Consider the following 26,189-nt stretch of genomic DNA (forward strand, 5'->3'; position numbering starts at 1 on the left):
ATCCCAATCCTTTTGTAAAATGACATTTCAAAGTTGCTGTCTTCTGGGAAACCTTTCCCAAGGAACTCCTATTCTCAAGAGCAGACACATTAACCCACAGCTGCCCCAGGACTGAGTCACACAGTCACAGAGCATCTTATCTTCTGAAAAGAGTGCATCTCTGGGCCAGGACATGCGCAACCTTGGAGGCACTGCAGTGTTCTACCTTGCCCTGAGCACAGAAATGTGCATAATAGATATGTGTTGGATTGTATCCAGTGGTGGCCGGCAATGGTGACTGGCATTTCCCCCACATTTGAAATAGGGTTTTGGTGATGGAAGACAGGCTTGTAGGGTGACAGTCTGGGCTTGGCTGGCCATCCCTTGGGCAGTTCTGGTTGAGATGAAAGTTTCTAGTTCCCACACCTGCAGCATGCAAGAGGTGAAAGGTGAGTGCTTCAAGCAGGCAAACTCAAGAATAGAACAGCTTTGGCCTTTATTTAAATGCACCAATTCCAGGAGGGTAGGTCCCAGGCCCCAGGAAGCCACGACTATCCATTTGGCCTCCTGTGCCCCAGCTTTGGAGTGGCCTCTGTAGTGGGCAAACGGGGGCCGATGTGGAGGGCTGGGAAGTTCAAGATGAGAGCCCGTACAAGGCTGGCAGGCCTAGAAGCTCATGGTGTTCAGACTTAGGGGAGAGTTTTCCTTCTGGTGGCCTCTTAGGGCTCTCCAGGTCATCACCGCACCGATGCCAACCACCAGGCCACCTCCTGCCGCCACTGGCATGGCCCAGGAGAGCACTGAGGGTTCTGTGTCAGCCTGGTCTTGGAGCAGCTGACTGTTCCTCAGGGTGCGGAGATAGGGGTTCTCCTGTGGAGGAGGAGAGAGTTCTGGGTCAGGGGCTGGAAAACCATCCATCTGAGGCTTGTGGTCTCTATCCCAGTGATGGAGCAATGGCCTTGTTTCCACAGCCCATCTCTTATTTGTAAAGCTTCTTCATCCACACTCAGCCCAAGCCCCTTGGATGAGGAGGGGTATCCAAAGTGGATACACTTTTGGTTTGGTTTTTGGTTTCTCACCAGCACCTCCTTTCTTGTCAACTCAGTTTTGAATGATCAGGAACTGATAGGTGACCCATGGAAGGGAGACCTGGGGTGCTGGCAGAGCCCCCACCTCTGTTTCCTCTAGGCTGCCACTGGACAGCTACTCCCCTCCTCCCATCCCAGGGGTGCCTGTGAATGGGAAGGTTGGGGTGCATGGACAGCTGGTTCTGCAGTGGACTAAGCACCCCAAATGCAAAGGGCCTGCCTCCCTGGATCTGTTCTGTTCCCCCAGTGAAGGCTGATGGCATGCTGGCATGTGCTGGGAGCTCGGAGAGTGCCTGAGGGTTGAGATGTGATGTCGTTCGTGGTCCAGTTGGGAGACGAGAGGTGTTTAGAAATAATCACATCGCCACGGGGCCTGGGTCAGGGCTTGTGAGAGGTATGCAGAGAAAAGACACCAACACTGGGGTGCATCTGGGGTGGGAGTGTAGAGGAGATAGGGTGAACAACAGCAGAGAAGGGGCAACACCTCGGCCTTGTAGGATATGAACATTTTCCACAGCGGAAATGGGGGATGACCCTCCAAGGGGAGCAGATGGCCGAAGTGGAAGCACAGACAGGGGCCATTGTGGGTCTTGTTTGGGAAGTGGCTCCATTTTCTAGGAGCAGAGTCGTGTATCTAAGGTGATACAGGGAGGTGGGCCTCCGGTCTGGACTTTCTTCGGTGGGACATGGGGACCAGGGAAAGGTTTCAAGCAGTCTTGACAAGATTGGAATTCCTTCCAGGTATGCCACTCTGTGTCTGGCAATGATTACAGAATGGGCAGAGAAGGCAGACAAGAGCCAGGGAGGCAAGGTGGGGGGCTTTGTCAGTGGTCTGGGGGAGGGTGTCTGGGCCTGGACACTGGGAGTGCTAGAAAGCCAGAAAGAGATGCAGGTACCCAGCACAGACATGATGTCTTATTTCTCTGCCTTGCAGCCCCCAGTATCAGGAGCATGCCTGGCGTGGGAGGGCTCCTTGGTACACGTTTAAGGCAGAGGATGCCTCAGACCCTCTGGGATTGTGGTGGGTAATGAGGGTCTGGCCAGTGTTTGTTCATCTGCCTCCCCTGGGCCTCTTCCTGCTTCGGTGAGCCTGTACTTTCTCCCTTGCCTCACTCCCGGCTCCCTCCTCATTTCTCAGGAGGACCTGAGAAATGTCAGGGGCAGCCAGGGGAGGTGAGATTTGAGAAGGGTGGCCATGAATGACCGTGTCCAATGGTAGAGCCTCCCAGGGGACTTTGGTGCCTCTGGGTGGCCAGGGCCCCCCTCCCCCAGGTCAGACTCCTGTTGCATACCAGAGAGGAGGGACCTTACTCACAGCAGAGGGGCACTTGAGCTTGGTTCGGCTGTAGGTGAAGTTGTTGGAGGTGGTCTTATGGCCCAAGGGTTCTAGCTGAAGAGAGAAAAGGAAACCTTGATTTCCTCCAAGGCTGAGCCCCAACCGCTGTTGGAGGGAAGAGTATCTCACACCAGGTTCGTCCCTTTTTCTGAAACCAGCAAAGGCGCAAGACCCACGGCCGACACTTGCCACCCTGAGGCCAGAGCTGGACCTGACTTATGACTCAGAGATTGGCAAATCAGAGTCCATCAGAGCAGAAGGACCCTGAGACTATATCTGGGATTTACTGCGAAGGACACTGAGACCTAGGGGAGTCTGATTCATTCAGAGGCCTCAGCAAATGATGAGTCAGGGTTGGGGGGCACAGGGCTCAGGACCTCCATCTCCTGTATCCCTGGGAGTGGCTGTGAATGCAGATACTCTGCATTTTCAACTTTACAAAATGGTGATGAGCATATTTCCCAACTTCTCGAAGTGTCTGGGGATAATCAATTTCAAGAACACTTTGAAAATGCACTGGTTACCATGACATCATTACTATGCTTGACTTGTTGATCCTTAAGAAATTGGAGCTTTCTTGCTTGAGCTACTTTTGTGTTTTTTTGTATAGATGAAAAGGTTTACTTGAAACCTCCTGGGGAGCAATTATGGCTCATGTTTAGCTTAATGCATTTGATCCTGGGACCTCTGAGAATGAGCTGGAGGCTGCTGTAACCTCCTCCCCAGCTTCTTTAGCCAGTACCCTGCCCTGTGACACGTGGCCTGCACCAAGGAGATGGATCCCTGGCACTCACCTGTCCAGACTCCATCCTGAACGTCTGGCCTCCACCCATCCCGTGATCTGCTCTCTGCCTGTCCCTGACCTCATCAGCTCCTGACACCCACGTACTGCCCAGGAGGGAAGTGAAAGTCCACTGTGCCAGCTAATGACCACACCTGGCCCAGGACCTTGCTTTTTGGTGTCTTAAAGCCTTTTTGTACCTGTTTGTTAGTAACAATTAGAGGAGAACGAGGTGCTCTGGTCCTGGGAGAGATGCTGCTGTGAATGGACAGAGCACAGTGGGCTCATGGGCTGGGGTCCTGGCTCTGCTAATACTGCTGTGTGGGGCTAGGCGGGCTCCAGAACTACCCCAGGGTTAGGGGTGGGGCATTAAACTGTGACTGGACAACTCCACATCTGGTGTTGTGAGCATCAAATGAGAAGATGAAACACGTGTGAGCGGGAGGTGGCTTACACAGGTAACAGCATTATTTCTATTGTAACAGAACCACCTAGAGAGAGAACAGATGCCACAGATCAGGTTGGCTGACTCCCAGTGATATTCCAGGAACCCAGGAACTAACTGGCGTAGAGGAAGGTAATAATCATATGGTTTTGATGATTGTATCTGTTTCTACTGATTCCTTCAGCTTGGTACACAATCTACTCTATCCTCTATCTCCCAGGTTGAAGTCCCTCCCACCTCTCCACCAGCTGCCTTCACCTTTTTTTTTTTTTGGACTGCCTTCACTCTTATTCCCCATAGTTCTAGAAGAGTTGTTTTTAGCCCCTGTTGCACTTTCCAACAAAGGAACATCTAGTCAAAGCTTTGGTTTTTCTAGTAGTCATGTATGGATGTGAGAGTTGGACTATAAAGAAAGCTGAGCACCGAAGAATTGATGCTTTTGAACTGTGGTTTTGGAGCAGACTCTTGAGAGTCCCCTGGACTGCAAGGAGATCCAACCAGTCCATCCTAAAGGAAATCAATCCTGAATATTCATTGGAAGGACTGATGCTGAAGCTTAAACTCCAATACTTTGGCCATCTGATGTGAAGAACTGACTCATTGGAAAAGACCCTGATGCTGGGAATGATTGAAGGTGGGAGGAGAAGGGGATGACAGAGGATGAGATGGTTGGATAACATCACGGACTCAATGGATATGAGTTTGAGTAAGCTCCAGGAGTTGGTGATAGACAGGGAAGCCTAGTGTGCTGCAGTCCATGGGGTCGCAGAGAGTCAGACATGACTGAGCGACTGAACTGAACTGCACTTCCTACTCTCCCATTCTCTCTGTCTCTATCACTTGACTCAAGCTCTGGTCAAGGTCACCAGTGATCTGGATTCAGCACTCACTTTCTTTTTTGTCTTGCTTGACTTTTCAGCAGAATTTGTCAAAGTTGATGCTTCCTTTTCAAAACACTTGTCTTGGATCCCAAGACACAGCACTGTTATTTCCCTGCCCCCTCCTCCTCCTGTCCTCATCTGTTGCTAGACCAAAAGTTGGAAGAAAGCGCCAGGGTTTGGTGGTTGGCCCTATGCTTTTTTTCACCTAATCTTTCTCTAGTTGCTCTCAGTCAATCCTGTGGCCTTGAATGGCACTTCTAGGCTAATCATCCCCACATTCTCTCCACACCCACCCCGCCAAATCTCCATTGCTGACTCCCTGGACTCCAGAATCATACATTTAACACCTTACCTGATTCCTTCAGGGGGACTTCTGGAAGGCAGCTCACACTGACCATATCCAAAATAAGAACTTTTGATTTTCCCCTACCAACTGTATTTCTCTCTATGCACCTCAACTGTCCACCCAGATTCCTTGACCCCAAACTGAAGAGTCATCCCTTATTCCTCTTCTACCTCATCCACCAGCCAGTACAAACCACATCCCAGATCCAGCGACTTCCCCTCTCCACTGCCATCCCCTGGTCTCTGCCACCTTCACCTTCCACCTGGACTTTCAGCAGCTTGCTAATGGTCGAGTTCCTCTCTTGCTTCCCTCCTAGCTGTCTCTATGCAGTAGCCAGAGGGCAAACCAGGTCACATGGCTCCCCGTCGAAAGCCATCCAAGGACCCAGCCCTTGCTCTTGTCCACGTCTCTGACCTTGCTCCCTTCCCTCCAGCCACACTGGCCTTTACGCGCCTCACACACTTCAAGCTCATTCCTGACTCCTGGCCCACACAGGTCCAGTTTCCTCTGCCTGGAACACCCCGGCCTGAGACTTCAGTTTGCCTGGCAGCCTCTTGACATTCAGTTCTCAGTTCACATGTCACTCTCCAGTGAGGCCTCCCTCTCCCCACCATTTCTCTCTGTCCCAGCACTCTGCTTTAATTTTTTAAAAGCCCTGAATGTGGTCACAAACTACCTTTTTGATTATTTTTTTAAATCTCTTTTCCCCACTAGACTGGAAGCTCTCCAAGAGCAGGGCATCTCTTTTCCCCAGCACCTGTGGCAGCCCCTATGGCATCGTGGTGCTCAGGAAATAGTGGCCTAGTGGGTGGATGGATGAACTGGAGTCACAGAGACCTGGAGCCCACAGGAAAGGGAGTTGTATTTGCTAGAACCCACCTTTCCTAAGGACAGACACTGTGGATACAACAGTGTGGATACAGACACTGTGGATACAACACTGTAGATACAGACACTGTGGCAAAAGACAGGACTGAGACAGCGTGTGTACCAGGGGGCCAGGGTGATGGTGGGGGCTCTAGCCTGCTCTGGGGACTTGGAGAAGGCTTCTTGTTGAAGCTGGCACCTGAGTGCCAGTGCCAGTGTTGAGGTGGGTCAGAGCTAGTCAGGGGAAGGAGGTAGAAAGGGCAGCCAGAGAGAAGGGGATGAGCAAAGGCAAACACACAGAGGCAGGAGCCAGCATGGGTGGTGCAGGAAACTTCACTCCTTGCTGGATTGCCAAGTGCAGATCACTTGGTAGGAGTGGCTGCTGGAGGGGTTAACTGGGGCCAAGACCCGGAAGGCCTGGCATGCCGGGCTAAGGAGCCTGGCTTTTCTTCCCCAGGGAGGGGCCAGCCTTGGACATTTGAGAGCAGGGGTGTGACTTGGTCATATTTCATTTATGGAGAGCATATGGTTGCCCTGTGGAGAGGAGATCTAAAGCAGTAATTCACAAACCCTATGCAATGATCACCTGGGGAGCATCTAAAAAGTATTGAATCTAGGTGCTACCCCAGACAAAGTCAGAATTCCTAGGGATCAGGCCCAGGCACTGTTTTCTTTCTAATTGAAGCTAACATACATATAGAAACAAATATAAAAAATGAATCACTGATAAATTATAACAAAATGAACATACCCGCATAGTCAGCATCCAGGTAGGAAACAGAATATGATCAACACTCAAAAGCTCCCTCCTGCTCTCTCCATGTCCCAATAAGACCATGTATATATTTGCTTGTTTTTGAAGTTTATATGTATAGTTGTATGTTGTTAAAGTTTTAGTCTCATTGCTGTGAGGTTATTTTATTGCATGAATGTGCTGTTTGTTTACCCATCCTGGTAGACATTTGGGGGGTTTCCTGTTTGGTGGTCATGAATAGTGGTGCTATGAAAATTCTTGTCCATCTTTTGGACAAGAAATGTGTGTATACCTTTCTGTTGGGGATATACGTAGGAGTAGAATTGTTGGGTTATAGGGAATACGTGTGTTCAGCTTTAGTAGACATACAAAGTGGTTGTAGGTATTCATTATTTTTAAGAGCCCCCAAATAACTGTAATACACAGCCAGAGCTGTTTTAATGGCTGTAAGCCTTGGAGATAGGGACGTCAATTAGGAGGCTAGCATTGTTTTCTGTTTAGTGGTAGGGGAGATGCCCAGGGAGATGTCAGTGTTAGAAGAGAGTAAGATTTCCACAGAAGAGGGAGCAGGCAGCAGTGGAGGAATAGTTATCAGAAAAGAGGCGACGAGACTGTTCGTAAGAAGACAAAAGAAAATGGAAGAGAAAAACATGCCCTAGTGCTGCTGGAGTTTCTGGCTTTGCAAAAGTCTCTGAAAAAGGAGGCAAAAACTGTTCCTAGAGGAGGGGCATGAGATGGAACAGTTTCAAGAGTGTCTTTTGCCACAGTGGGGCACCCGGGGTATCAGCCAAGGCCTGCAGACACTATGTCATAGGCCTCTAATTATGAGACATGAATTCACCGGTTACACATGTGCTTATCAGGCTGGTGCTGTAGCCAGGATGCCTGGTGATTAGACCTGAGTTCTAATCCTTGTTCTGCCACTTGCTGTTTGACCCCTCGCAAATTGTTCCATGTCTCTGCATTTTAGTTACAGGACATTCTGGCTCGATGACCTACCTCTAAGATCCTCTCCAGCCCTATTGGTTTGTCACTTATTTTATGTCACTTTAGGGGTGAAATTCCAGGAAGAAGATGACCTGAGAAGTTGGCATGATGCTGTAGGTTTATATCTGAGATACTTTTGGAGGAAAACACTGGACTATGTAATTATTCCCACAAATCATATAGCACAGGATAACATATAGTTTTAGGTTTGTTTTGCTTTGTGTTTGCTGCTGTTTTTCAAATTTGGGGTATGGCTGGGGAGCTATGAACAGTCTTGTAGTAGCAATAATATGGCTCCATGCAGCATTTACCTTTCATTTTCAGATCTAAATCCCTTCCACTTGCTTTTATGAAACAGAACCATTTAATGGGAAGACCTACTGAGCTGCTTTGGAAGAGAAAGGCCAGAACTACATTAAATCATGCAGAATGAGACAGGTGGGTCCTGTAATGCTCAAGTCATCACTATGGCCATCGGTCCCAGGAGACTCAGAGGGTCCTGGCACTGAGAAGTCTCCAAATACCCCCAGGTAGGAAAACCATACCCTGACGGGGACACTGGGAGGGCAAGGCTAAGGGCTTAGCATTCCCGCCCCTCCTTGGAATCCATGGATTCCCCCAGGGTTGCAGGGGGAGAAAGGAAACCATGCAGAGATATCCAGCCTTTACTGGGGCGGGGGCGGGGGGTGGTTAAAAGCATGAATTTGAATGACTCAGTCACTGAAAGACAACTGGACTGCAAAGCAAAAAATCATCAAGAGAAACATAACTGCTCCCAGGGATTATATTGTTTTAACTTTGAGTTTGCTCCCAACCCTACTTCCACAGTGGTTTTTTAAAATCAAAGTGTTCTAATTGCAATTCCCGGTCCTGGACGGACAGAGATGACGGAAGTTCCAGGAGTGGGCAGACTGTGATGTCAACAGGAGGAAAACACCAGGAAAACACAAGCAGAGGGAGGTTGAGCCTGCAATTAAGTAGGCCAAGGAGAAAACCTCCTTACATGCTGTTCTGAGAGGAGGAGGTGGTGTAGCTAAGGAGAAAGTCAATATTGTGAGTCAGCCGAGGAAGATACTGGCCACGCTGGTGGAGCTGACAGGTGTGGGAATACTTGCACAGCGGTGCCTGGCAGAGTCACAGTGGGCCTGAAGCTGCAGTGAAAGGAGCAGGCGTGTGGATGGTTTAGTCACCATGGGAGAAGGGAGAGAACATGCAGGTTGGGGTGGGGATTGGGTTACCGCTGAGCCTAGATCAAAAGAAGCCAGTGGACTGGAAAGGCATTTCATTTGCTCTGCACAAGAGGATACAGCGCTCAGGGTTACTTGTCAAGCTCTGTGCAAACATAGCTGACTGTCCAGTCATGAGTGGCCAGCTGTAAAGGGTAGAGCAAGGCACAGGGCTGTGGCCCCTGGGCTGTACCTTCATTTCGTAAGGTCTCCTTTTCTCCCCACCAGAAAGGACTAGACTAGGTGGCAGCCTGGGAAAACTGGCTGAGTGGCTCTTTTTAGTGTTTAAACAAATAGTAGTAGGGAGTGTGGGGATTATTGTGCTGGGTGCGGCACACACATTATCTCTAAGACCTGTGTCACTGCTGTTGTTTTTGTAGATACTGATATGGATGGCCAGTGTGGACATAGTTGCTCAGTCATGTCTGACGCTTTGTGACCTCATGGACTGTAGCCTGCCAAGCTCCTCTGTCCATGGAATTTTCTGAGCAAGAATACTAGACTGGGTTGCCATTTCCTACTTCAGGGGATCTTCCTGACCCAGGGATCGAACCCGTGTCTCGCGTTGGCATGCGGATTCTTTACCACCCACACTACCTGGTAAGCCCACAAATGGCCAGAGTGGGCTCAACGGCCCAAGATCACACAGTAAAGGGGCGATGCTGGTATTTTCATCTAGTCTATCTGATGACAAAGTTATACCCCAACAGCGCTGGGAAATTACAGAAAGAATAGAATCTGTCAGGACAAATACGTGAGCTGCCATATTGAACTCTGGGGAGAAAGGAGACATATCAACCAATAGGTTTTTCTTTGTGAGAAAGAGCGTCCTCGGGGGTACCCTTGACCCGAGCCCACTCAACCCTTAGGTACTGACCATGTTATTCCAGAGAGCGATGGCCATCTCTGCGTGCCCACGTTCTGAGAAGTGGAAACAGTCCTCGGAGAAGAAGGTGAGGTCAGCGCCCCCTCTCTGTGACCAAAGGAAGGGGATTATCTTCCTGAGATGAGAGCACTGCTACCTGCCCAACCCCTCTGCCCCAGGCAGTGGCACCCTGGGCATTCTACCTTCCATCCTTTCATTTCTGCTGCCAATTGGATCAGATATTGATGGAGAAACTACCTAGTTTTGGAATTTTTATTTTTAAAAAAATTTGTAGCAACCAAATTGTTTGTTGTGGCTAAGTTGTGTCTGACTCGTCTGGGACCCCATGGGTTGTAGCCCACTAGGGCCCTCTGCGCATGGGATTTCCCAGGCAAGAATACTGGAGTGGGCTGCCATTTCCTCCTTCAGGGGTTCTTTCTAACCCAGGGATTGAACCCAGGTCTCCCGGATTCATAGCCACCTACAGTCCATCCCTTCTCCTTCAGCATCCCTGCCCTAATAGTTGAAAAGAATGTTTTGGGGAAGCTTTCATTTTATTCCAACCTGGCAAATATCAGGGCCATTCCTGGGGAGCTCAGTCACTGTTAATTTTCACATTTTCTTTCCAACTACATCTAAGTTCAAGTAATACTCAAAAGGGGGGAAGGAGCAAAAGCAGAAACAGCAGCTCCTTGGGAGCACTCCTGGAGAAAGATCGTCCAAAAAAGCCCATGTGGAAAAGGAAATACATTCCCCAAGATAATGGCCACTATACATGTGCCTCCCAGATGCTCACCTTGTTCAGGGGGACAAGAGTGTTTTGGAAGAAAGGCTGTACGACCACGGCGAAGTCCTCACGCTGCAGGTACTGGTAGGAGAGTGTCGACAGGGCACTCTAGGGATGGGGAGGGAGGCTGCTCAGTCCCACAGCGAGGCTGGACAGACGGACTGTCCCTGAGGCCTCGGGTGGGTCATGTCAGGGCCAGGAGACCCAGAGGAGCTGCTCTACTGCACAAGCATCCACTTAGACTGCACCAGGCACAGACACCAACCTGCTCTCACTGCATGAAGAAGTGGATTAGAGCGTGGGACTCCAGTCCAAATGGGGAACTTTTCAACACCAGCTCCTCAAAATGCCTTAGACCTTAGCATGAGTATCCACAGTCTTGGCATTGCTTAAGTGCCCAAAGGTGGACTGTAAAAGATAGACTACCTGTGCTCACCCTCAAGGAGCTGGTTATCCATCTGTGAGATGTAAAAGTCAAAATCATATATGGCTTTAGGGTCAGTGAAGTGCTGACTGAAGTTGCCAGCAGGGAGCTTAGTCAAGGGAAGCTTCTCAGAGAGGTAAGAAGACAAAGTTCTGACCGTGACATGGATGTGCTGCAGAAAGGCCCAGGCGGGCAGGTCCAGGGAGGGGACAGCAAGAGCAGAGACAGACGTGAGAAAGTAAGGAGGGAGGGAGCCCAAGAGCAGTGAACACAGCACCTCTCCCCTCTGGGTGGGGTTGGGGTGGGGGGTGAAGGGGTGATGCCTCCTCTGAGAGTTGAGAGGACGGGTTTCTTCCAGCTTCCCTTCTGAGTTCTCACTGCCCTCCCCTGATGTTGGTTTACCTGGACACACATTTCAGGGGCTGTGATCTGCCTTTAGGAAGTGGCCTTGCTCGCAGCAGAACCCTGCCAAACACCCGATTTCCCAATCCTTGCTTCGGGAGTAAAGAGGAGGGTGGGGAGGGAAAAGGGGCACAGGGTCACCTGGAAGTTCCAGTTCACCGTCTTCAATTCTTGCATCTCTGGCAAGTTCTCCTGGGAGCCTTGTAGGCAGGTGCAGTTGCTCCTGTGTGGTGAGGAGTCCTGAGGCTCAGGGCCTCTCAGAGGCTACTCCAACCCCCTTCCATACACACAGGTGCCCCCACAACACAGACTTGCTGCCTCTGGGGCCCGGGTCAGAGAAGCATGACTCAGAGACATGCGATCCAGCAGGTGCTTATTAGGAGAGAAGGCAGAAGGGCTGGCAACAGTGCCTGGGGCTCCTGCGGACAGGCTGTCCGTTTCCTTGGCCACCTATTTCCTTCCCTAGCCTGTGGCTCCTGGAGTTTCTCCAGAGGGGCTGGGGTTTTGGGAAGACTCCCAAAGTGGCCCAGCCTTTCTTCCTCATGTTCCTGAGGCCTCCCTTCCCTACCTTCAGCTGCTGAGGACTCTCCTGCAGGAAGACGCTCTTGGGCAGCACTGGCTGCTCCAGGCAGGGACCAGGTTCCAGGCAAGATTGGAACCAGCTGGTCACCTTCCCAGCAAATCCATTTGACTCCAGATAAGGCTTCTTAGCCACCCTGTAGAATCTCCTCCCCCATAAAAACCATCACAGGAACTCTGGGCAACCTTCTGGCCTTAAAGAGGGCAACTTCCTGCAGGGTCAGGGATGAGCTTTAACAAATTCCAGGCCAACAGAGATTCTTGCAGGACATCACTTAGCTCTAAGCCTGGCTTTCAAGGCCAGTCCTAAGAAGCACATTATAGCTACTATTTCCTGAGCGCCTGCCCAAGGGGGACCATGCACTTTACATGTGTTTCCCCTAGATGTCACCTCTACTTCCCCGGGAGATTTTTACATGTGAGTAACAGGCCCAGAGAGGTGGTGTGGTTTGTACAAGGTTCCACAGCTTCTAAACGGCAGCGCCAGGACGTGAGGCCCAGTAGAGCTGTCTCGAAAGCTTGTTGCCTCGTGCCACCTCTCAAACAGGGAACAACTTGCTGAAGTTGGGGTTTGGCACCACAGAAATTCTGGAGCCCTCACAGATCATTTCCAGAAAGGCAAAGTGAGGTCCAGAGAACTGAAGCAACTTGCATACAGTAGGCATTCAATAAGGTAGCAACACTTTAAAATGGTTTTCCAAGCCCCTGGCTAATTGTTGATGTTTGCCCCTTGGACAGGATTGTCCAGCTCTGCCAGTCTCGGTCTCACCCGCTGGTATCTGAGCCCCATTTCCCTAGATGCCCTTGCCTCAGGACCATGTCCGTCTACTTACTGGGCTGGCAGTGGCATGACACATTTTCCATCTTGACCCTGGTGCAGGTCAGCCAGCTCCATGACCTCTACCACGTTGATGAAAGCCCGTGGAAGCTGTGGAGAGCAGAGGGGGTGGGCTTCAGTAGTCCGCAAGCACTTGGGGAGCAGAGCTTACTGCTGGAAAGAGCTTGGGGGATTGTCTACAGTCTACTCCCCCCTCCCCAATTTTACCAATAAACTGAGGCCGAGAGAGGGAACGTGCCTTATATTATCTTGTGGAATGGTCTTTATTGGCCCTACTTTATAGATTAGGAAACTGAGACACAACTTGCCCAAAGTCACATGGCTAGGAAGCCACAGTGCCTGGCTACAAGTCAGGCCAGCTGGCTCCAGAAGCAGGCTCTTTGGCACCCAACCAAGGCAGTCAGATCCAGTTAGACTCCACCTCACAGAGAAGCTTGGCAGCTGCCTCCCTCCCATCCCATCCATCCAGGTACCTGCTCCTGGGGGACTCTGCAGTGTGTATCTCACTGAACACAAGTCTTCTAGCTGCGCTCAGGGAGCGACCCCTGGTGAGCCAGCAGACAGCCTGGTTGCTGGCAGGAAATAGGACCCGAGAACATGCCGCTGTGCCTCCCTACCTGCTCGTAGAGGATGTCCAGGGCCTGTCGGATGTACTTAACATACTCCTCAGCAGAGCGGGCCTCCTGTGAAGAAGGAAGGGGCTCTGCTCAGCTCCTGGGAGGAGGGGGAGAAGTTGGCCTGATGCCCAGCACAGGAAGGTCCTGTACCAGATGGGAAGCCCAACCCTTGTTGCTGATGGATACAGTCTCTGGTAAGAAGTCACTCCTTGGGGACTTCTCTGGTAGTCAGTGGATGCCAATGCAGGGAATGTGGATTTGATTTCTGGTTGGGGAACTAAGCCCACATGCTGCAACTAGAAAGAAACCCATGCCCGGCAACTATAGAGCCGGCATGCTGCAACCAGAGAAGCTTGCAATGAAGAGCCTACATACCATGACAAGGACCCAGCAAGGCCGAAAAAAAGAAAAAGAAAAGTCATCCCTTGATGCCTACTAGGTACCATTAATGGCTCCCACACCCCACCTCCATGGTATCTCTAACCCAGATCCTAACAGTGCTGGCCCCCCTGCCACTGCCTCCCCATCATGTCTACCCTTATAACTCAGCTTGCGGGCCTCCTCTCCTGGCCCCTCTCCCAACTGGAGGCTGATTTAGCCCCTTCCAAAAACATGGCCTGAATCCTGGTGGTGGCCCCAAGTCATTTGCACAAAACGCTGCTCTTAGGAAAGTAAACCTGACTTTGCATGAAGACAGGTCTTCTGGGGTCACTTCTGGCTCCCTGGACCCCACAGAGTGCAGGGCACAATGACATTTAAAATCCCACGGGGTTGGATCACTTCTGCCTCTAGTCTGGGCAGTGAGGAAGAGAGGTCCCTGTGTGGGGGAGGCTGGTTCTCATCTAGAATTTGGGGACTGTCTCTCTCAGCCACAAGGAATGATAAATGCCTTCTCCCTGCTGCCTGTGACTGTCAAACATTCTAGCACAACCTCTGAGTTACGGCAGCTGCTTTTTTTTTTTTTCCTGGCCAAATAAAATATAGCACATCCTCAACTTAGAACAAGATGAATTCCAAAAGTTATTACCTCCCAAAGTTTGTACGTCTGGATGTATTTCCCCATAGAAACAAGGTTGGGAGTGGGTTGGGTTCACAGGCTGGCTGAAGGTGATGAACACATTTTTGTCCCTGAAGGGCAGTGAGCCATGGATCAGGATTGGTTCAGCTGTATCAACCATATTTATGACATTGTTTCAGCCTCCCCCTGCAACCTCCCCACCCTGAAGAAACACCGAAAAAATGGGCAGAGACTCCAGACAGGTGAGGGGGCTCCCTGGTTATCCACTGGCTACCAGAGAACAGTATTTAAGGGTGCAAGAGAGACCACCTCAGTAGTGCCTGAGAGTGGGGACGTCCAGACACATCTGGAATCAAGGAACCAATGCAGCAGCCACTCAGTAGTGGGGATGGCTGGCGTGTGTGAGCCGGGCTCTCTGGGCAGACTCAGGTGCCTGGGAGGGCTGGCCTGGGTGCCTCCCATGGGGGACATCCCAGCCTGGGTACAGACAGTGGCCTTGGCCATCAGATCCATCTCCCTGGGGGCCAGTCAGGGGCCTACCTCATTGTCACAGTAATGGCACAAGTCGTTACTCCCAATGAAGAGCGTGATCAGCTTCCAGTCTTTCTGTAGGTTGATTTTCTGAGGGGACAGAAGAGCCCACTTAGGCCTTGGTGGGGGGCGGGGGGCACATGCATGTGCTAGACACCCCTTCCCCCAAGTGCCTTTCATCCTCTACATCACAGTGGAGAGAAGAAGTCAAGTGGAGTTCCCTCGCCCTCACTTTGGTGCTGGGCAAGGGGGTGTGTGTGTGTGTGTGTGTGTGCGTGCGCGTGCGTGCGTGTGCGTGTGCGTGTGTGTGTGCGTGCGCTCAGTACAGAGAACTTTTTTCCCTTTGAGATCTTAAGAAAGCTGAAGTCCAGTTGGAGGTGGCTTGTATTAACATACTACTAAAGAGCCGACTCATTGGAAAAGACCTTGATGCTGGGAAAGATTGAGAGCATGAGGAAAAGCAGGCAACAGAGGAGGAGATGGTTGGATGGCATCACTGACTCAATGGACATGAGTTTGAGCAAACTCAGGGAGACAGTGAAGGACAGGGAAGCCTCGTCATGCTGCGGTCCGTGGGGTTGCAAAGAGTCGGACACGACTTAGCAACCAAACAACAATAAAATGTGATCCAAAGGCCTTCAAAGGAGCCCAGGGCAAAAGACACATCTAGAAGCAAGAGCCCAGAGCTGCCTGGGTCTAGGGAAGGGGACCGGTTGGACAGAGAGGTGAGGAGGGGGCTTGGAGAGGTTCTAGGGAGCCTGCTTTCCACTCAGCAGCCCCATAGTAGGAGTGCTGCCAGGCAGTGAATTCCAAGGCATAAACCCAGAGCATTGAAAAAAGTGCTGGTGAGGAGGTTTAGAGGGGCCGGGGAAGAGGGAAGGAGGAAGGACTGGAATGGAAGACTATTTTTAGAAGCCAAAGTTTACATAATAGGGTTTGGGAAGCCAGCTCTTGGGTGCAATGGAAAGCTGCCAAAGGCCGAGGCCTGCCACCTCCACCAGCCCTCTGCTCATCTCTCCTCCTGCAGCCGGCCTGGAGAGGAGGGTGCCTGGGGAAGGGGTGCAGCAGAGACGGCGTCTTGGTGGCAAGACCTACTCATCTGGTCCCTCGTAAAGACGAGCCAAGAGATTGAAGTGCAGAGGTGCAAAGGGGGCTCATTTAGGGCCACTCGCACCCACCCTAGTTAAAGACAGAGGGTGGCCAGGGGCCTGTACTCACAGGGCTGGTTTTCATTCGCTCCACGAGGTCCCGGGCCTGGGCTGGCATGTCCCTGGGCAGGGGAAAAGAGGGGAACATTAGAGCTGGTTCACGAGCAAGGGCTCAAGCTGCAGGATTTGGGCCTGGCGAGGAGATGTTTCAGGAAAAAAAAATGTTATATAAAGACCTATTCCTTCAGAAGGTATTGAAAGGCTTTCAATTCTCAAGAAATCTCAACCTATGAACAATCAAAGATTTGCTGTGGGTGTTGGAGCCCCAGTTGATCCTGACCCTGCCAGGGGGCTGACATGCATCTCACCACCCCCTTCTGCAGGCCTGGTCCTCTGAGGCCACTTCGGCCGCAGGGATAGTGGTGGTGGTGGGGAGGGGTGGGTTGGTGGGCAGGCAGTGGGGATCTGCTCAACCTTCCCGTCAGGGACGTTCCCTTATATTTCATCCAGCTCTTTTCATTGCAGGCTGAGCCTGTTCAGTTCTTATTTGGCTGCCTGTCTTAAAAATAACCTTTTGTATATTTGAAAAAAGCCATCACCCCAAATGATCCCTCAGCTTCCTCTTTTCCAAGCTTCATGACTCCTTCAACCTTTACCTCTTAAGTCCCAGTTTCTCTTCTTTTAATCCTTCTGTTTTTCTTCTCTATCATTCCTTTGGATTTCCAAACCATTCCCCATCTCCTCACTTTCCCCGCTGGTAACAAAACAGGATGAGGGAGACAAATACCGACAGGGCTAGGCTAGAACTCACTTCACCCCCTAGATGTGTGCCACGAATGCTTCTGGGTTAGAGAGAGGCGTGCCAACGGAACCCTACTCAGCAATCAAGGAGAACGAACTAGTGATACACATAACAACAGGGATGTATGTCAAAATAATTTTGCTGGGTGAAAGATGTTAGACAAGAAGAGAGTACACGGACTTCCCTGGTGGTCCAGCGGCTAAGATTCTGTGCTCCCAACGCAGGGGACCCGGGTTCGATCCCTGGTCAGGAAACTAGATCCTGCATGCCAGAACTAAGAGTTTGTACGCTGCAACTAATGATCCTGCCTGCTGCAATAAAGATCAAAGATCCCACGAGTCACAACCAAGACCTGGTGCAGCCAAATAAGTAAATACATATTTTTTTAAAAAGGGAAAAGAGTACATCATCCATGGCTCTGTTTCTATAAAATTTTAGAAAATTAAACCTAATCTATAGTGACAAGAAAGCAGGTCAGTGGTTACCTGGGTCCCAGGGAGTGAGTGGGGTAGAGACCGTAAGGGGCAGGAGGGAGGGACTGATTACAAAGCAGCACAGGGAAACTTTTGGAGGTGATGGATACATTCATTATTGATTGACGTAATGGTTTCATAGGTACATGCATATAACAAACTGATCAGATTGCACCCTTTTAATATGTGCAGTGTGAAAGTCACTCAATTGTGCCCTACTCTCTGTGACCCTATGGACTGTAGCCCATTAGGCTCCTCAATCCATGGGATTTTCCAGGCAAGAATACTGGAGTGGGTTGCCATTTCTTTCTCCAGGGGATCTTCCTGACCCGGGATTGAACCCACGCCTCCTGCATTGCAGGCAGACTCTACTGTCTGAGCCACCAGGGAACTGGTTCAGTGTACTTATGTCAATTACACCTCAATAAAGCAGTTATTTAAAACAGATATGTATAACAGAAGGGATACAGCAAATGGATGCTTCCATGGAAGAAGTCATAAAAGAAGGAACTGGTGCAGAATGGGTATTTTAAATCTTTGCATGTCCACATGCTGGGCATGTGGCCAAGCATACATGGTACCATTTCTGCCATGTTTCTCATTTATTCACTCAGGACCGTATCTCATATGCTATTGCTATCATGGATATGTCAGAAAGTCATAAAGAAAGCCTGGCTTGGTTAGAGGTGACCACAGAAGTCTCTGTAATCTTTTTACAGGTTTGAGATATGAACAGGGGTATCTGTGGGTGATAAGCCCTCCAGAACACTAGCGGAAGTCAGGAATGCCCTCTTTTCCCCTCTCCCTAGCCAAGTTCTTCCCACGCTTCAGGCTCAGAGCAAGCCCTACCTACCTCCCCGAGGAGCCTTCTCTCTGGGTTTGTTTACCCACATCTCCTCCATTTCCTTTTTCAGTCTTGGTGTGCAGAGCTATGCTTTGGGAGCTATGGGACCAGGGATCCCCTTCCAGCTCTGCCACCAATTTGCTGTGGAGCTCACCCAAGTTACAGAACCCTGCTAACCTTGAATTTTTTCATCTTTATACAAAGAGGCAGGACTAGATGTTTTCTGGGGTCCCTTCTGGGTCTGTACCTGTCTGTAACTAGACTGCCCAGTTCATATTTTACACTTTTCTGTTTTCTGAGTACAAAATCATTTCAAATCATTCCAAAGTACAAAATCATTTCAGTCTGCAACATTGCCATAAACAACACTCCCCTCTCCCCCCACCGCCCCCCTACCCCCGCCAAATTATTTCCTATTGGTTTAGGCTCCTTAACTAGACAGCAAGCTCTTTGTGGGCAGACAGTTCACTTTTTGATTTTTCTGTATCTTTTAGTAACCACCATGGGGCTCAGTCCTTCCCAGGTGCTCAGTGAATTCTTGCTTATTGATTGATAGAAAGTTTGATCTTAAATAAAACTTTGAAACAAAATACCCTAATGATGACCATTTTTTTTTGCATACATATTATAAACTAGGTGGGTTATTGGTCTCATTGAATCTTTGTGACAGCCAAGAGAAGTAGGTACTATTATTACCTCCATTTATAGATGAGGAAACTCAGGTTCAGAGATACCAAGTGACTTGCCCAAGGTCACAGAGCCAGCAATGGCTGGACATAGATGATCTAACTGGAGGTCTCATTATCCTGGTTGCTCTGCTGTGGCATTCATCTCTCTCTTTAGGTGAACTCATCCTTTTCCACACCATGCCACATGACACAGTGCAGATAAGGAAGGCTCACAGAACGGTGCTCCATTCTTGCTTACTTAAGCTGACTAATGGCTTGCTGTCCCTTCCCCTAACACGGGACCTCTGAGATCCTAACAAGAAGCTGCACGTGTCGGCCACTTCCCCCGCCACTCTTTGTTCTCATGGAGGCACCAAGTAGCAGTGAAATAGAAAAGGCAGTTTAAGAGAAGTGAAGCAAGAAAGGGGAAGGGGGGGCGAACGTCAACAGACTAAAGAACCCATTCCTGGTTAATGAAGCCTGAGCCCTATAATGATATTCCTAAAATCATAATGATCATAATAATAATAATGGCAATACCAGAAACTAGATGTTGATATTACAGCCCCAGGCAGCCCAATTTTTCACAGAAAAATAAGTTCTTCCTGCTTATGACGCTGAGGAACTGACATTGCTTCCTGTGGCTCAGAGACTCAAACCTAGCGAGCGTGGGGCCCTCCTTACCGTGTCTGAAAGGAATGCTGCCTGTAAACAGAGTGAGTCAAGCCGGTTCTGTCTCCCTGGTGATGTGACTGCAGCAACCCTTCTACAAAGCAAAGACCCAGCACACTCCATGCAGAAAATCAATGAACTCCATCAGGCATTTCAACTTTAATTATCTGGATTGTTGTCAACCTCAGAAATCCAAGTGAAAACAAACAACTGCCTCGGTGTTTTAGGGGCTCTACCACCTAACTCCCTAGTGTCAAATACAGCCTTTTCAGAGTCCAGGACTAGAGGAGAGAAAGGAAGGGTGGCCCTCTGTGGGGTGTTCCTCTGCTCTGTGTTCCAGGGGTGCCAAGAGTCCCCCATGCATTCGACTCTGGCCTCCCCTGGGTAGGGAGGTCAGCTGAGGTCAGCAGGATGCATCCTGGGCCCCGGCCACCTGCCTGTCGTCCAGACACCCTCAAGTGCTTCCTCCCACTGCCCTGAAAGGTGTTAACAGTGCCGCAGGCAGAGCGAAGGCTCTGATTCAGCCTGGTTCATCCAGGTTTCTCTGGGCATTTGCTCTGATGACCCTGGGCTGTTCAGGAAGCGGTTTAAGCCTCTGGGTCCTCATGCTAATGCCCATCTCAAAGTGGGTGAGGATTTCAGGAGTTAATGCAGGTGAGGGGCAGCTCGGGGCTGGGTAGCAGAAGGATTCTGTCCACAGCCACTAGTGCTGCTCAGACACCACCCTTCTCTCCTCCCCGATCTCTCAGCCTTGCCCTCCTCTGCCTCCAGTACCCCCGTCTACTCACCGAGCCCTGGCCCCTTCTGTGGCTACATTCAGCCCTGCTGTCTCCTCTCGGGTGCCGGTGGAGAAGCCAAGGATGTTGGGGTTGAACTTCTTCAGAATGTCTTTGAAGGGGGAGATGGAAGAGTGCACAGGTGAGAGGGAGATGGATATACAATGTTGGGGCACAGGTGTGGACCGGATGCTCCTGGTCTTTTCAGGGTGGGCTGACTCCCCCTCCTTATAGATAACCTTCTCTTCCCTTGCTCAGGGAAGGGCCCTGGCCACCGCGAGGGGTTGTTATGGCCACAGTGATGGTGCTTCTCTGTGTTGCTACTTACTGGGAAGTGTGGTGTGGGTCCCTAAGTCGCCATCCCCTCCAATGCTGGGGAAGAGAAAGCACATTTGTTAAAATCATCGGTCATCATGTTTCTGAGTCAGAACCAGAGAGGCTGCCCCAGGGCAGGATTCCCATCCCCCTTAGGACTAGCATGAGCATCAGGGCATCCCCTTGCATCCCAGCGTTGGGCCATGGGTACCTGGCCTCATCTCTGACGAGTGATGGAGAAACATACCACCCATGCCTGTATGGGGAGCATCATCAGCAGAGATGAGAGAACACCCTCACCTCCAGGAGAGTCCTCTCCAGGATGTGGGGAGGTCACTGGAGTTGCTGGGTCGGGCTCCTACTGCTGTCTGAAAAAGGCAAAGAGAAGGCTGTAGAGCTGGGCTGGGTCCGGGGCAGGCTGGGGGCACTGGGGAGAGCCCCTCTGGCCCTGGTGTAGCAGCTGGGACCTGGATTTACCTTTTCTGAAAATGGTACCAGTTTTTCTCCAGGCTGCTTAATCTCTGAGTTGTCCTGACTCCCCAACCTTCCACACACCACCAGTAACCAAGTCATGGAAGAAGTAAGATTCTTCCTCCCCAACTTCTCTGGCTTCCAACCCTTTGTGTTCCCTCTGCCATACTCCCTGGTGAGACTCTCATCTCCTCGCCATGGACAGCTCTGGATCCATTTGGCCCCAGCCCCCAGCGTCTCTTCCCTTCTCACTCAGTTTCCCACCTGCTCCTCCAAGCACACCTGCTTCTTTACGCTTCCCCTGACTCTGACCCTTCACCAACATTCTGAGCTCACCACGACCTGGTTCCCTCTTTCCTTTCTTATTCACCCCCCTTTCCTGTCCACACACACCTTCAGGTCTAAACAAGTTGATCTGAAGCATGAGAGCTTTGGGGCAGCCTATTAACAGCCACTCCATCCCTTTCTGGAATACTAAACTTCCTCCTTTCTAGCCCTTACGTCTCCAGTTCATTCCCTAAGACCTTGGTCAGCTTCTACCTCCTCCATCAAGCTTTACCTAAAGGCCCTATTATTAAAAAAGAGAAATTCCTCTTTGAAACTTACTAAAGTAAGTGAACCAGGGAAATAATACAAGGATTTTTTAGTTAATAATTTACCCCTACTTTAATAAACTTGCCTCCTGCTGCAGGTTCCACATCCCTCCTCACCCCTTACCCACATATACACACCACCAGAGCCGATGAATGGTTAAGAGCCTGATGTGTATCCTTCCACAGCTTTCCCCATGTTTGTATGAAAATTAAGACGCACTCACACACATACAGGGAAGTTGTTTTTCTATAGACATGAATACCTGATTTCAAGAGTCCTATTTGTCACCTATCTGGATAGGTATCTCCTTCAGTGTAAGTTTTTTATTTCCCCAGCTGGACAAGTTTTAAGAGGGTTAAGACCACATCTCATACTTCTTTTCCCTCTGAAAAGCTAGCAGACTGTCTCACACATAGCAATAGCGAAATCTTGGGTTGGCCAATATAATTCCTTTAGTGAAACTATACTATGTGCAGGAATTGGGTCCCTTCTGCCCCCAAGAACACACTTTTGAATGGGTGGAGGGGAGCTGGGTGGTTTGTGGGTAGACCCACCACCCGAGGAGAGAGTGAGGGAGATGAGTTCCCTAGTGATGCCAGGCAGACTTAGATAAGTACCTTAGCACATACAGATGGAATGCCTGGGAACAGTGGGGAAGAAGGGATGGGATGGCTTCAATCTGGTGCTGGAGGGAAGCCTCATGGGAGGAGGTGGTGTTTGAGCAGGGGTGTGGAAGGGTGGAGGGCAGGGCTTCTAGATTGCCTGCTAATGTCTTGTGGCTGCCTGGCTGTGCTTCAGTGCCAGACACAGGTAGGTTCTCGACAGTGTCAGCTAGATGCTGAACGCAGAGCCAGTGTGGAAGAAGAGTTGATTCCTGGCTCAACTCCGTACTCACAGTCAGCGAGTCACCCAGGGCAGCCACCACTTTGATATCTGCTGGTCGGAGCTCATGGACTAAGGAGACAGGCAAAGAGATGGATGGTTGGTGGAGGTCTTCCTTTTAAACAGTTAACCTGACTAGAAGCCTGAGATTCCATTTTCATCCCATCCATCCCCATTACACTTATTTCCAGCCTAAGGCTTTAGAAAATTTGTCTCTTCCATGCATCCAGAGCCACCAAGGCACTGAAGGTAATGGGCTTGATGGCTTTTAGCCATCCGGAGAGGAGCCCAATTCATCCTTGAGGGGTCCAAGAAAGTTCCGGCTGTGGGGATCATAAGCACAGGCAGAGAGGACCCCCATCCCTGACTCTACCTACCTCACTAGGCAGGGAGGCCTGAGGAGTTGCCATTAGGAATAAGTTGAGATGAGAAGTGTGGTTTGAGGAGTACCTGGGAGCCCAGCAGTGCTGCAGGCCAGCTTGTCATGGGCTGCCCAGGATCAAGGTCTACAGTGCACAGAAATCAGCAAGGCCTGCCCAAGGCTCTAAGATGTGCTTGTAGGTTCTCCCAGCAACCTGACACTTAGCCCTTGACTGAAGGGGGTGATGACGTTTATACTCACCTGACGTGGGGACACTGTTGGAAGGATTCTGCTCCATACACAAGAAGTCACTCCCCCAGTTCTAAATCAACAAAAGCAAACACACAACAGCAGACACTCATGGTGCAGGAAGGTTAGCCCAAGAAGGGTTAGCTACAGAATTCTTCCCCCGCACACAGTTGTTCCCTGAACGTGGTGCCTTGATGAAAACCGGCATAGGCAGCTGAGGGACACTGGCATCCCGGATATAGGTCATTGACTCTTTCATGTTAAATCCAGGGAAGATCCCCTGGAGAAGCAAATGACAACCCCCTCCAGTATTCTTGCCTGAAGAATCCTACGAACAGAGGAGCCTGGTGAGCTACAGTCCATGGGGTCACAAAGAATCAAACGCTACTGAGCAACTAACACATTCACTTTCACTAATCTAGAATCTATCCTAAGATTCTCTATAGACACCAACATAAACACAAATGCCTCCTCAACCTTCGTCCAGTCTCCACCAAGAATTCCTTAGCTAAAACTATGTCACTGTAGAGGATCATGTGAGGCAAAGAGCTGTGGCTTGTGGATGGAGTGAGAGGGGAATCAAAGAGGAAAAGGGTGTTTGCCACCTCCCCATGCACAAAACAGTGCTTGGGCCTCGTCCCCAGAAACTCTGACTTTGTCTGGGGCGGCACCTGGATTCGATGCCTTTTAGTTGCTCTCCAGGTGATCATTGCATAGAGATTGTAAACTACTGTCTTAGGTCTCCTCGCCATAGGGCAACCACAGGGCTCCACATGGGTTTAGGTGGTGTTGCTTAACGTGAAACTAATGGACACTAATTACCATGCTAGGACCAAAACAATAATTACAATATTTTTAGGAAAGCAATGTGAAATTTTTACAAATGCAAAGTTTCTAGTTTCTGTATATCATTTCCGAATGTGTGTATGTCTTTTTTGTGTATTTAATAGCCAACCAGTTCCTTGCATGTGTATAAACTAAAGTCTATAACTTGGATTTTTTGTTTTTTTTAGTCGCTGAGTCATGTCCAATTCTTTTGCAATCCCATGGACTGTAGCCCACCAGGCTCTTCTGTCCATAGGATCTCCAAGGCAAAAATACTGGAGTGAGTTGCCATTTCTTTCTCCCGGGGTTCTTCCCTACCCAGGGATCAAACCCATATCTTCTGTATTGGCAGGCAGATTCTTTACCACTAAGCCACCAAGGAAGCCCATAACCTGTATACTTTTAGTCACAGTTTCTTGACTCTGGAATACAGAGCACACTTTCCAAGGGCTGGAGGAGGGGGTGAGGTAGGAAGCAGAGGGCATAGCATCTGGGAGAGAAACAGACATCCTTCCCTAGTGTCCCAGACACCTGCACATCCCCAGAGGGGCTTGAGGCACAAGCCCGGTGCTGAGTGCATAGTAGGGCTCCACACACATAGGTGTTTTCTGGTTGGCTGATTCTCTAGGTGTGTGGTTGCCAAACCTTTGGAACTTTGTCTCTTTCATCTGATCAGAGGCTGATATGGACACACCTTGTTAAAACACTCCTTTCACAAGGGAGCAACAGGGCAACTTCCTTTACGTATTATTTGCTTAATCTGATGTAAATGAGTATTCCAAGGAACTGCTCATTAGTCATTTTGATGGAGTCCTCATTCTGTGTGGAGGTTCTATTGAAATCAAGAACATGTTTGTGTGTAGATGACAAATATCCAGAGAAGATGCAATTTAAAATAATTCTACAGCCGTGAGTGCTTTAGAAACATCTCAGAGAAATGATGAGCCAGAGACAAGCCCATCCCCTGCAGGTGAACAGACGCAGGTCGGAACTGGAGCATGTTCGTCTGTCCCAAGGGAAGAACTGCTTAGGGTGCAGAGGCTGCACCCTATGCCAGAGCACCCAGATCACCTGCAGGTCTTGGGAAATGCAGGTCCTGAGTCAGCAGGACTGGGGTGCCACCCAGGACTCTGTATTTTTAACAAGTTCTCAAGTAATGTTGATGTGGCCCGTCTGTGGCTAATTTAAATAGCAAAGTATTTTTAAAAAATCACTTTCTATGCCTGAGTTTTTCACTCTTCCAGCAACAGAAGCAAAGGCATGTGAGACTAAGATCAAAGACAACGGGCCAGAACCACTTTGTTCATCAGTGTATATCTGGCACTTAGCACAGCACCTGCACCATTTAGGCATCCGATAAATACACACATGTTAGATAAATAAATAAAAGCCTAACTGACAAGACGCAGCTGACATTTCAGTTCTAATGGATTTTGGTCCACGATTGGCCTGAAATAAGCCTCTGTTGGGCTAATGTGAGCCTGAGAGAATTCGGCGACGCTGAACCATGGCATTACCCCAGCCATGAAGCTGATGTGGCCTGTATCTCAGAGCTGAGCATCCGACAGTTCTTCAATATTTTCATGTAAGTTAGTCTCAGTGCTTCAGCTGGCTTATAAAAGGTCTTTCCTCAATCACTTCTGCTACTCCCCCATCCATTTTCCACACTAGTCAGGGAGCTCTTTTAAAAAGGTGAGCCAGATGATACCGCTTTCTCCTAGAACCTCCAAGAGCTTCCCACAGCTCTCCACCAAAGTTCAACCTTCTTTCTCAGGGGTTCAGATTCTGTACGATTATGCCCTTGACGACCCTGCTTATCTCATGACCCCAACTCTCCACTTCATTCGCATGCCCATAGCCATGCTGACTTCTTTCTCCCCTCAAATACACCCAACTCAGCCCCAGTTCTGAGCCTCTGCAATCGCTGGTCTTGGTCACAGCTCACCAGAATGTGCTTTCCTTGTCCCATCGCACTTTCTCAAGACTGTCCTTACTCTCTGACATGACTATGCTTCGCTATCTATCGGGTGCCTCCTTCAGTAGGCTGTAGAGTCCGTAAAAGGGATGGGCTCCATCTGTCTGTTCTACGGCTCTATCTTCCTGAAACAGTGCCCGACACACAGGAGGTGCCCAGTCTGGAATCTCTTAACTCCCAAGGACAGAACAATGTCTGACACTCCTCTGAATCCCTGCTGGCCCCCAGCACAAGACTGGGCAAACCACAGGTGCTCAGCTGACACTGGCGATTGATTCCCTGTCCAGGTGGCCGACAGATGTGGCCTGGACCAAGCCTGTCCCACAAGGCCTGGTGTGGTTCAGGATCTTCCAGGCCATCTTTGCAGCAACTGTCCCTAAACC

General features: G+C 49.9%; 1 protein-coding gene and 1 non-coding gene across 2 annotated transcripts in view; one reads left to right on the top strand and one right to left on the bottom strand.

The window, feature by feature from the left end:
* Window positions 1-451: 451 nt before the first annotated feature.
* PLB1 (phospholipase B1) overlaps window positions 452-26,189 on the bottom strand; it is a 151,736-nt gene continuing 125,998 nt past the window's right edge. The window contains exons 46-59 of the mRNA XM_015473561.2: window positions 23,019-23,079; window positions 22,410-22,468; window positions 20,750-20,817; window positions 20,463-20,506; window positions 20,147-20,246; window positions 15,970-16,021; window positions 14,761-14,841; window positions 13,203-13,268; window positions 12,581-12,675; window positions 11,310-11,391; window positions 10,352-10,450; window positions 9,568-9,663; window positions 2,383-2,457; window positions 452-849 (exon numbers count right to left, since the gene is read on the bottom strand). Coding sequence (XP_015329047.1) covers window positions 646-849; window positions 2,383-2,457; window positions 9,568-9,663; window positions 10,352-10,450; window positions 11,310-11,391; window positions 12,581-12,675; window positions 13,203-13,268; window positions 14,761-14,841; window positions 15,970-16,021; window positions 20,147-20,246; window positions 20,463-20,506; window positions 20,750-20,817; window positions 22,410-22,468; window positions 23,019-23,079 — 1,182 coding nt within the window. The 3' untranslated portion in view covers window positions 452-645. The remainder of the gene's footprint in view (window positions 850-2,382; window positions 2,458-9,567; window positions 9,664-10,351; window positions 10,451-11,309; window positions 11,392-12,580; window positions 12,676-13,202; window positions 13,269-14,760; window positions 14,842-15,969; window positions 16,022-20,146; window positions 20,247-20,462; window positions 20,507-20,749; window positions 20,818-22,409; window positions 22,469-23,018; window positions 23,080-26,189) is intronic.
* On the top strand, window positions 16,883-16,955 carry TRNAG-CCC (transfer RNA glycine (anticodon CCC)). The gene has a single exon. It is a non-coding gene; the product is annotated as a tRNA-Gly (tRNA).

This window comes from Bos taurus, chromosome 11 (genome assembly GCF_002263795.3).
Source record: "Bos taurus isolate L1 Dominette 01449 registration number 42190680 breed Hereford chromosome 11, ARS-UCD2.0, whole genome shotgun sequence".
Taxonomy (NCBI): Eukaryota; Metazoa; Chordata; class Mammalia; order Artiodactyla; family Bovidae; genus Bos; species Bos taurus.